The sequence below is a fragment of the Macrobrachium rosenbergii genome, chromosome 21 (genome assembly GCF_040412425.1).
Source record: "Macrobrachium rosenbergii isolate ZJJX-2024 chromosome 21, ASM4041242v1, whole genome shotgun sequence".
NCBI classification, from domain to species: domain Eukaryota; kingdom Metazoa; phylum Arthropoda; class Malacostraca; order Decapoda; family Palaemonidae; genus Macrobrachium; species Macrobrachium rosenbergii.
This window is the reverse complement of record NC_089761.1, coordinates 15,464,753-15,477,121: the sequence shown is the minus strand read 5'-3', so window position 1 is coordinate 15,477,121 and position 12,369 is coordinate 15,464,753. Positions and strand designations below refer to the sequence as shown.

The 12,369-nt window shown below is 38.2% G+C and overlaps 1 protein-coding gene across 1 annotated transcript in view; it reads right to left on the bottom strand.

Annotated features, from left to right (window-relative positions):
- Positions 1 to 12,369, bottom strand: part of Vps13B (vacuolar protein sorting 13B) — a 195,249-nt gene that overhangs the window by 23,356 nt on the left and 159,524 nt on the right. The window contains 11 exon segments of the mRNA XM_067123050.1: positions 3,023 to 3,193; positions 3,792 to 5,192; positions 5,419 to 5,610; positions 6,106 to 6,931; positions 7,289 to 7,438; positions 7,594 to 7,731; positions 8,488 to 8,994; positions 9,126 to 11,008; positions 11,322 to 11,462; positions 11,724 to 11,920; positions 12,118 to 12,293. Coding sequence (XP_066979151.1) covers positions 3,023 to 3,193; positions 3,792 to 5,192; positions 5,419 to 5,610; positions 6,106 to 6,931; positions 7,289 to 7,438; positions 7,594 to 7,731; positions 8,488 to 8,994; positions 9,126 to 11,008; positions 11,322 to 11,462; positions 11,724 to 11,920; positions 12,118 to 12,293 — 5,782 coding nt within the window.

Sequence of the window (12,369 nt, the reverse complement as noted above, 5' to 3'; positions counted from 1 at the left end):
TTCTTTGTCTCATACAGAATACACAGGACCAATGTCATTATGAAAGGCATGGTGGACCTTGTAATCGTTTTATGTCACCTACAGTGAAAGATCTGCACTCAGTGTATATCTCTTGCAGAGGTACAGTGTGTTCTCACGATTCTCCCTACCCTGAATGTGCTAATTGGCCACCTACTCAATGGGAGTGTTATGGGTAGAGGATGAATTCTAAAAATACATGAGTGCAAAAGAATGAGGCAAAGGACTGGATTGTGATGGGAATATGGAACCATAAATGAGGATGCAGCACAGAGGCATGTCCAACACCACAAACCTGGTATTGGGAAGTGACAAGAAGAGTAGAGGAATAGCTAATTATCACCTAGGGATTAAGGATGGCAAAAAAACCTAACTCAAATAAATTCAAAGCTTCTGCTTACAGCAAGTAACTAGCCAATACTCTGAAATGACCATGATTCTGGGATGAATCTGAGAGGAGTTACAGAATTGGAACTGTCATGAGCAGCTACTGCCACTATCACAAGTCTCATTTTATCATCTATAAGTGGTGCACATCACATTGTGTAGTGGATCTTTTTGCAGCCAGAAGCACTGAGAAGATGGAGTCAGAGAGTGGATGGCACCATGGGTGTGGCTCGCAGCAGGAGCACAGCCTGTGGCAAGTCTGCCGTAGAAGTGAGGAGTGTAACTGGAAGCAGAGACATGGTACATGGAGAACATAAAACACTACATGATCCTGATCAGAAGTGAAGCTACCAGCAGATGTGTGTGGCAGGAAGCAGACATGTAGCCAAGAAATACTTTCACAGGTAAGCAGCTGGAATCAGTTGAATGGCTTCAAGGAGAAGCCTTAGAAGCAAAACTGACAGGAAAGGTGCAACTGGCAGAACATGACTGGTGGCAGGTGTGGTTGAAACAGGTGTGTGCCTGGCAGCAGGTATATTGCTGGAGGCAAAAGAGCTATAAGCAACAGGTAAAGAGTTAGGAGAAGGTGTGGGATTGGAGGCAAGGATGTAGTTCATGGAAGGTGTGCAACATATGGCAAGTGCATGGTTGATGGCAGGTGCAAACATGCAGAAAAGGTGGACCATGGCAGGTGTGTAATTGCTAGGAGGTGCCAGTCCAAAAGCAAGAGTGCTGATGGTCGCAAGTGCACAATTGGTGTGTCCATGTGAATGAAAAGACAAGGTGGCACCAAGAGCAATACCATAGCTAGAGGAGAGTTAAAAAGGGAATCCTTGGTGTTGAAATCAATGAAGTAGCAAGACACCCAGTAAGGAAAGGTGAGGGTGATGGTCAGCACCATGAACCTATGCTTTAGTTGTGATGAAGGAAAGACCCTGTGGAGAAGGCACTGAGGAGCTGCCTGATGATCTGCTGCACACATGTGGGGAGACAGAAAGTGTAGCAAGTGCATCTCATCAAACAAGGTTCCTGCAGTCTAGCCACCATGACAGGTCCCCCCTTACTTCCTACCCAAAGATACCTGTTGAGAAAAGGCAACTCAGAGAGTGGACCAGTGCTGCTTCAGTTGCCACTGAAGCAACCAAAGGTGACTTTGCCTTTGAGGCATGATCTTCTCCAATGACAACAGATGACCCAAGACTAACTGCCACAGCCAAGCTGATTGCTCCTGTCAGGATAGGAAATATGCCATTTCATCCCTGAGATTGCTCAAACAGGAGCCCACTGAGGAGGCTCTTAGCTACCTAGTCTAAGAGCATGCCCAGATATTTTATTTGCTGCTTGGGGATGAGATCAGACTTCTGCCAGCTGGTCACAATCCCTAATTCAAGACAAAAAGCCATCAGATGACCTCCATCCCAAAAAGGCATTCCCTGGAGGACATCCAGACCAAACAATCACCTAAGTATCACAGAAGGCAAATACCCTTTCACTGGGTCCAAATTACGACCAAGGTCAACACCTGAGATGTCACCAGTCCAAAGCACAAGGTCTTGAATTGCAAGACCACTTCATTACATACAAAGCAAAGGTACCTGATGAATGGGTACTTGAAAGTATGCATCCTGCAGGTCTATTGAAAGTATGGAGTTGTCCTCTCTGGTGGAATCTACCACTGAACATGGAGTTACATCTTGAAACAAGTCTGTAAAACATACTCGTTCAAAGCTAAGAGGCTGATATGGGTCTCCAACTTAGGTTGCCTTCTCTACAAGAAAAAGACGGATGTAAAACCCCACAGACTGGTGATCTACAACTTCCATAGCACATATTACTTCCACCTCCACCAACAAGGCCCAAGATTTCGATGAATCTAGATGGTAAAAGGGGAACAGTATCAACGTTTGCAGAAATTAATTAAAGTACGGCATAAGGTCACCCTGAAAAATCTGAAATTCTGGGAGCTTTGTGAACTACAAACTAGTAAGAACACACAAAAAGTAAGACAGCTAGACACTAGGATCTAGAGAGATCATATACTAACCAACCAGAAGTAGTCAATCTTCTTCATTTTCTTCTTCTACTGGAATTTGGAGTCTGGAATTCACACAGACACACAAAATGGGCTATGTTAAAAGTAATGGTTTGTGAGGAAACAGAATAGGTACATATATTTAAAAGCTTTATGGCCCACTAAACTTCTTTAATTTACACTTCCAGCCTACGTGCATCATCTGTGGGTTGACTGCCGATCTAGCCAGATGGCAGGAAAACTTTTCAAAATTAGTCCATTTAATTACTGATGAAAAATAAGGTATTTGATGATTCACCTGTATGTGGAAATTTTATAACATCAACCACTGGGAAGGGTAGAGAAAAAGCTGATGAGGTAAAGGTAGAGATTTGGATAGGTGGGGATTCAAACACAAAGTGCCCACGACAGAGGATCACGGACAAAAATCAACATACATCAAACCCTGTTAAGGGAAAAACTAATGTATAAATGTAAATGATGATGACATATACCCTGGTTTTAAGACACACCATCGCATTTCATATACAGCATAAAATTTTTTTTTGTACATGCAAAATCATTTCTGCAATAATAATTTCATACCTAATAAGGATATCCCAAAGGCAGAGAGACCTTGCATAAGGCCATGAGCAAGACCTGAGGACTGATAACGACGTCCAGCCTCACTTCTTGCTGCATGATCAGCATCCAATGACAAACGTTCCATATTTCGTGCAACAGAGTTGGCTAAATTTGTCAGCGACACAACAGTACCTGAAAAAAACAACAGAATGTATCTGAATTTTTATCTGCAGGTGTAAAAAGTTTCTTTCAGCACAAGAACAAACTGAATAACATGACAGCTTAGATCTTACTTTCCCAAAAATTTATTTCGAAAGTAACCAACTAGCTCGGTATGGGGTACTAAAATAAGGAAGAGTAGTTTCCCCATCCATGTAAATTAATGTCTTCAATGAAATATTTAACAGCAATGGACAGCCTCATGAAAAGTTAAGTTTTTGGTTTAGTAGGCTACCTAAACTAATCAATAATAACAATGAACCAGCCATAAGCTTCCACTAATCAATATCTAAAGTATTACTTGATGTGAGCTTGCACACAAGGAACAATTTTTAATACCAAAGTAAAACAAGAAGTGCTTTTAAATGCATGTAAATATATCTTCCATGCAACTAGATACATCTAGACTAGAACCTCATCACTGATGGTGTTCTATATGGCTTATACTTAACTTGCAGTAATTTTATTCAACATATATCAACTGCCATTGCCTTTAAAAATTAAAAATTTCAATGTTAAGAATTTTTAGGATGCTCGGTATTCATATGTGAAAAGCTTGCTTCAAACTTACCAGCTGTGAGATGCTTTACAAGTGACATGGACCCATGGGTAATGCCAGCAATGAATGCCCATGGTCCCTGCAGTATTCCCTCATAGGGTAGCTGAACAAAGTCTCTCACTCCAGATCCAACCATTCTTGCAAATCCTCCAGGATTCCCAAGCAAGTCTAGTGAGCCAACAACCCACCCAGCCCTTATCAGGGCTCCAGAAAGATAATGCATGGCTAAGTTGTGTCCAAGACTATAACTTGTTGTCCTTATCTCCAGGCGATCATATTTTCCAAAGTTGAGTGGAGACTGGTCTAGTGCAATGTAAAGTTTGATGGATGCATGGACACTCAGTAACAAGGATATTGGCTCTATAGTTAACTGTGTTATGTGAATGGGCCAGGTCATAGCATGTGATTTTACAAGGACCTCTTGTGGCATCTTCACGACAACTGGTAACTTTTCCTCTTCTTCATCTTCACTGTCACTTTCCCGAAGATTTGAAGGTTTGTGCTTAGATACAGGAAGGAAAGATGACAAGATGTCCATCAGTGAATAAAATATTGCATCCTCTGCATACAAACTAATTGGTTTGAGCTTTATATGGACAGAATACATGCACATACCTACAGGAGCACGTTCAAGAATAACCGATAAGGTAAAAAGTGCATTATTATGTGATATCTGAATTGCTCTTTCAATTGGATCAAAAGCTGAAAACTTTGGAGATGTTTCAGGGTTCTGTCGGATCAAAATCACTGGAAAATCATATTTTCCCAGTATGAAGAGCTGATTGTCAATTTGTGCATCACCCAAGAAAATAATTACTTCAATGCGCTCCTTTACTCTGTAATCCAGTGCTCTGAGCTTTTCTGAAAGGTCAATCTTTGGACGGGCACTTACAATAAAATTATCTACAGTAATTCTCATTATTTCTGATATATTTTCTTGGTCACTGACATCGTCTTTTAAAACCAGAACTACCTGTGTACAGAAAAATGAGCAATAAAACACAGTAGTAGACTTTGGTTCCTTGGGAGTCTGAGGTATTGAGGGTGATTTAGGAGAGGGTGGAGTCACTGCTTCTGTTGAAGCCTCTTTAAGGGATGCTGAGTCAGCATCCATACTTGCTCTGTGTGCAAGCAGAGGATCTCCTTCAGGCAACATGCCTTCTTTTTCTTTTATTGCTCGTCCTCTGTTGGTTGATGTCGCTACCCGCCCTTTAGAGGGTTCTGCTGCAATACGACTTCTAATGTCTTTGGCGGATACTTCCACTCGACTCACAGGATCAATAAATACGTGGGTTGTGTGTCCAACATGCTCAATCCGTACTTTTACATCTCCATGACCAGGGATACTTACAAACTGGTCATAATGCTGTTGGATATCTACACCCTGACTCCATAATACCTCTTCTGTTTCTGCTATGGAGAACAAAAACAAGTTCTTTGTAAGTAAATAGACTTGAAAACACATACCATTAAATACTATTACCTACAAACTTTACAGATACAAGCATTAAATATCAATTGCATAACTTCTCCATGTATGTTACCATAAAAAGTTACCTAAAAACAGCATACACAGCTTGGAAATTAAGAAATTAATTATCCTCATTTTCATCAAAAAAAAAATATTTGTCATAGTTACCATTATTCAAAATATCTGGCTGAGAGAAATGCAATCGAGGATAGGCAGCACCATTAGCCAAGATGTTTGGGAATTTTTGGGAAATGTATGGGAATGTATAGTGCACAGCCTTGGAAGGTGGAACAGAAGGCATGGCAGCAAACATATCCAACTCCTCTTCCATAATTCCCTCTTCTTTCAAGGAACTTTGGCCTAGAAATACAAACAATTTACTATGAAATTCTTTGACCCAATGTATTCCTATAGTGACAGAAACTAAGTATATAAACTTGATATTACAAAAATTTAAACCAAATAATAAGGAACTTAAAATTACAAACCCAAGCACAGGCAAGCATATTTTGTACATAAAATAACTAATAAATACATTTTAGGCCTTCTTTTACTTATGATGGATTACTTAGATCTGAAAATATTGCATTTGTAATTACAGTACTGTGCTATTATTGCATTTATGTTGATACAATAATTATCTAAAATACTTATGCAATTTATATTTCCCCCCCCAACCCAGCTTCTCAAAGTGACTTAATTCATAATCTGACAAATTATATTTAACAACCAAACAGTGCTGAATGTATGCATTTCCATGCAATTAAAAAGCTTCAACTCAGTTCACAGGAACATACTGTTGTGCCTTTCTAAATAAAATAAAGCTATACTTTATTACAAAGTTCCAACATTTACCTAATATCAAAAGAGCTTTGGTATTGTTGTGCAAAATCATCTGGGGTGAAGGGTCCACTTGTACAATCATTTTGACTTGACCAAAATGCTTATGAGCAGTGATCAAAAATGATCTATTGAGAATTGGACCACTTTCCTTACTGGGCAATGTAAAGGTCATCCGCTGGTCAGCAAGGCCATCTCTAATAACTACTGGGTGCCCATGGTAACCATTCTGACCAATCTGAATGCAACACAGTTCTTCATCTGAACTTGATGATCCTGGGTCCTTCAGAATGTGCCAAAAAAGTAGTGCTAATTCTCTCATTTCACTGTTGTTTGACTTTGAACATAGTTGTACCATTGGCAGAGATATGGGGAGTTGTACTTTGATTTCGCCAGAGTAAACATACATTGATCGCACAGTCATCTCCTCCAAGGTATTGTTAGCAATGGAATATGTAGGAACCAAATGCATTATTTGTATGTTCTCCTCATATTTAGAAAGCACAGTGATGAAACATATTTTATCCTGTGTTGGGATGCGCAGGTTGATGGATCCCTCTCGTGGTATTCGTCCTTCAAACTTCAAACTGTACCATCTATCTTCTTTGGAAAATTGCAATGAAGTTGTGTGGAAATGTTCTTCTTTGTCCATGAGACCTATAGTAAATAGGCCATCAAATTTTGGTGGGGCAAACACTGCTCCAGGAGGAACAAACCATGAGTTAGGAGATTCAACTTCCTGAAGCAATATTTCAATACCAGTATGGTTCACCACCAAAGCCCAAGGGCGAATATCAACAACCAATGTGCTGCAGTAAGGAGAAAGACTTGAAAATCCAACCTACAAAGCAAAAAGAAATTATTGAATTATGGTTCATAATTGCATAATAAAGTAAAATACAATGTACTGAAAACCTTACATGGAAAGACATAAAGACCAATATCCAAATACTAAAGACAAATATCCAGATACTACTTGCAAAATAGCAAAATATGAAGAAATGTGATTTTGAGGTAAATTTCATCCATTTCTTTTATTTTGTTAAGGTAATAATAGCTAAAATAAAAATTATTATTTGGGCAACTTCATCCATCCCTTTCATATTGCTAATATACTAATACTAACTAGATTCAAAATTATCATTTCGACAACTGTCCTTTCAAAATAAATAAGTATTCTTATCACTTCAATACAGACCTGTAGATCAATTTTTGGCTGGTCAGCAAACAAAACATCACCCATAAAATCTGATGTATCAATATATGGCCAGCGATCTTCTGGTCCATCAAATAATTCCTGGAGGTACTGGGATATGTCTACAGAATCTTGAGATTGTGATAACCTCATCTGAAATAAATGAATTATTCATTTTAAAATATTTACTGAGTTTTTGTGTATGGTAAGCTTCCAATTCAACAAACTTTCAAAACTTCACAAGTTGTTGTTTTAAGTATGACATTCCTTAAATGTCTTTAAAATTAGTAAGACGACTTGATGAATACCTGATCAGCCATGCCACGAGAAAGTGGAATAGGGGGGCTTGAAACTTCAAGCTCTGGATTAAGTTGGAATGTGAGATGATGTGACACATTATTATCACAATGAAGTGTATGAATGTTCCCACGGCCTTTGACAATCATCTGAAACAGAAAAAAATATATACGTACGAATATTTTTCATGCTATTCCATTTTGTGATATGCAAACAGGATTCAACTTTTGACTTAATTTAGGTTGCTCAGGATCTGAAACACAGAGCTAATTCTTATTACTTTACACCAGGTGCCTAGCTGCTAAGGTGGTCAGTGATTCAATCTTGATATATTTCCAGAAAGTTAACATGGCATTAAGAATAAACATAAAAATATAAAATAAGTATTTTATATGTTACTCTTTATTAAAATCTTTCAACTTTTCTGGTATTCATTTACACAAAGGATGGAGGAAATTAAGCCTTAAGTTACAGGATATGAATACAAATAATTTCATTATTTAGGTTTTATGGTTAAAAATCAAGTAAGTAAACTTAATCTATGTATAAGCACAAATACTTTATTAAGACCAAACTTTAAAAATCAATCTATACGTGTTAATATTACAGTCACAGACCTTGTTGGCTGCAGTCCTGTAAATAAAAGTGAGTGCACAGCTAAAACAACCCGTTCTAATACTGGAAGGTGAGTGCACAGCTAAAACAAGCGGTTCTAATACTGGAAGCTGTCACTCACTTTTAACTACTTCTCCATCCATTTGAACTAAAATTCAACACTCAGTCTACCACCTTGATGAGGCATAACGGCATTATAAATAAGAAGTTTGTAACTTACTTAAACAAATACCACTACATTTAGACATAAATATTGCAATTTTAAAACAAAAGCAAACTTTCAATAGTACCTGACTTGAAGTGTGAGTACTTGGAGTAGTAACATGAAGTATCAAAGGCCTTGGAAGATGAGAACGAACCATATACTGTGGACTAAATATAACCAACAATCTCCAAACAGATCCAACTCGCTGTCTCAAAACCCTGCACCATGAAAGAATGCTCTCTCCTTTGACCTTGAGAGGGATTTTTACTAGAAGAGAATCTTTAGTTCGTTCCAGAGACAGTGGAATCTCTCCCGACCAAACAGTTTGATTGCCCATCAATCTTACTCTCACACCATGAGCTTCCCCTACATATGAAGGTGCTACAGTTTTACTATGTAACATGTGTGTTGCTGTATGCTTTGGAGATTCCTTCTCTTTGCTCATTTCCATAACACGAAATTCAAGATGTTCACTGAGGTAGTTGGCAACAGAGAGTAAACCTGAGAATGTGATCAACTTCTGAGTGGGGGACAGAGTCTCGAGAATTACAAGAAAGTGAAAGTGGTGATTTTCATGATGAATGGTGCGAACCTGAAAAGTAAAGCATTACCTTAGCATCTTTTGAAATGACCTTAAAATTACATTATGCACAACTAACCTTCACTTACATTATTTCAATTTCAAATTTTTTATGCTAACAGAATGAATATTAAATAATTTACCTGTGATCCTTCTGTTTCCAGCATGAATGGATCACACCATTTCCATTTTCCTCCTTCAACACATACTTGCAACTTTGGAGGTAATTTGTGACTTCTCCAACAGTATAAATGTAAACTACGGGATGAAAGGAGTATATTTTCATCAGTTCCAACTTGGCCAAAACGTATAGTTTCCAATGTGTCATTACAAATCAAATAATTGGTCATAAAAATGACAGGGGATTTCTTGAGAAGGGTTAAATTTGGTCCACTTGCAACATCAGCAACTATTGATGAAACTTGTAGCCAACTTTCATGAGCAACATTTAATGTATGGATGAGAGACTGATTAATATGTATGAACATTGGCTTTATTGTAACCAAAGAATCTATGCAGTTGGGCTTGTCAGGTCCTTCAGCATTTTGTTTTACAAGGCGTGCTTCTATAAAGGTTGGTTCAAGTAAACAACTGTTGGTAAGGAAACTGTAACTCAGTACATCCACACGCAATGAGCCACCAACCTGGACATGCACAGCAGCTGACCACACATAATGACGAATAAAACAATTTTCCAAAGTGCATGTGAGGAAAGGTTGCTCTTCAGGTGCTAATTTATCCAGAGTGTAAGATTTAAGTTCCTTTGGCAATTTCTTGCCAGTAAGAGACAAATGATTGAGTAAGGTAATTTGTGCTTGACCAAGTGTTACAACTGCTTGCATTCGAGGTAACAGATCAACAGAAAACATGGAATCAACTCTCATACATGCAGCAAGAGCTCCAGGTGAGACAACAATCCTACCATCACCTGAGTTACTCTCTTCTTCACAATAATCAATAACAACTCTCCACATGGAAGACACTGCAATGTGCTGTTTCTCATAAAAACTTGGAAGATCCAGTTGACAGAACTTGGATTCTGAAAGTTCAAACTGTCTGTACGTAATGAAAGTGTCTCTTAGAGAATCAAAATACTGGAGGGCACACATAACCTGATCTTTATCTTGAGCATCTGCCAAAGTACTATATTCTGAGGCAGCAACAAATGGGACTGGATATATATCTACCCTAGTTAATGTACGTGGCTCTGGATAACACCACACCATTGTTCCTGCCATTTTGTCGAACACAACCTGATATGGTTTTGGATCTTCAAGAGCAAGACTGACATACTGAAAAATGCCAGCACGTAGGTCATCTTGATACAAGATATCATGATGACGTTCCTCCTTTTCTGCCTTTTCAGAGCTGTCTTTCGTACTCAGTTTAGTCTCTTTCTTTCCAAGGAAACCAGAAATATGTCGCTCTATGTCCATGAAGCAAAAAAGGTGCTCTGGTCCTAAGTCTACTGTCAGTGTTTCTGTATCAATCTTCACCTCTATATAAGGCTGAGAACTCCATTGTAACCATAAAAGTTTTAACTCCCCTGAAACTGTCCAAGGCCGAAGGAATGGTTGAAGTTTTTGGGAATGATAAATTGTTTTCAACTGAAGATCCTGGACCTCAGCACTAACAAGGATTTCTGAAATAGCATCAAGTTTAGCATCCTGAGTTTGCGTGGAGCGTTTGCGAGATGTGGACACACAAAATTTAAATCCTGAAACACTACTATGAGCCTCAGTTTTGGATTTGTTAAGCTTCATAATTTCACAATTAACTACAACCTGATTTGTAACAATGGAGATGCTATCAAATTTGGCTAAGCTTTGGCGAAGGACTTCAGGAGATGAAGTTTTAGGCACTTCATGTTTACTGGTGTCATCTTCAGAGCATCCATCAGATTCAGATGCTGATGTCATTGATGGCATAACCTTAGAAAGACAGTTGGTAACATGAACTACTTGTTGCCATCGACTTTCACTCAAGTATAACCGGACTGGTCTCCCCACTTCCATATTAATACGAGCTGTCAGGAGGTAAAAGGAAAACTGTATGGAATATAAAACTTAACAAATGACTCAAAATTTATCTCATTTCTTCAATATATGCAGTACAACAAAGCACAATGTATATCCAATGATTGACTCACAGAAATAAGTATTTATCAATATAAAAAAAAGAAGGCTACTCCTCACTACATAATGCACACCTACATATTGGAATATTTATACAAAATCAATCAAAATTTCAACAATAAAGATACAGTGCCAAACAATACTTTAACAAGCTAGCTTTCCACTAAAATCTGAAAATCTCAAAAATTGCATTCACTGACTCACCTGGTTTGTGTAAGAAATCAAGAGCCGAGATTACCAGCAGAGCAGGTGGAATGCCAGTTTTGGGATGAGGATCACCAGGGCGTGTTTCTAACCAAGATGATGTGTAATCCTCAGGAGTTGGTAGTCGTTTGGCTTCAGTTGCTATACGCGAGGGTTATTTAAGTATACAGTATTAACATAAAAACGACTATCATTTTCTCATTTCTAGATATCCATACAGATGAGAAATACAACATATCAAAAACACAAAACTTCCATACAAACCAGTTACTGAATTAACATTAAATGTTTCACTGCATTGTCCATTGCAAAAAACATGTTCCAGCATAAAAATCAGAATATTTTCAGAAAAAATAATACTTGAAATGACATCATGTAAAATAACCCTTCACTATAGCTTACCCTTAACTGAGAACCCTTTTGGTACACTGCGAAGAATGAAATCAAAGCAAGAAATGTCCAACTTCTGCTTTAGAGGTTGACAAGAAAGGAAAGCATGGGGTTGAGAAACCACCACAAACAGTAAAGGCATGACGCGAAGCTGCATGGAACTTACTCCTCCACCTTCACAAACTGAACCTTCTTCTGAACCTTCATAACTGCAAAGAAATAAAATAATTGTGCTCTCTGTTAAATCTGTTACATACAGGAGCAAAAGGGGCTAAATGTATAAAGACAAGCAACCATATTCCATGAATTCTTATTAGGTACATATGAGGTGACAATTTTGATCAAACATAAAATCCTAGTATTTTACAAAATCCTTCTCTTATTCAACCTCTATTTTTAAACTAACCCATCTTCCACTTCTTTTTCTGAGTGTGAATCTCCCTCAGCACCTCTAAGGGACAGACGTTGCCGTAACTGAGGTAACCTCTTTGGTGAAGGCTCAGACTCTGTAGATGCAGCCTCAGTAATAAGTTCACGCTCTCTTTTTTTAGCTCTTTGCTCAAGTTTGCTTCTTTGCCAACCCTGAAAAGAACAACCAACATGATAAAAATTCATATCTTGATAACTTGAGGCCAGGTGGAAGAAAACGCATATTTCT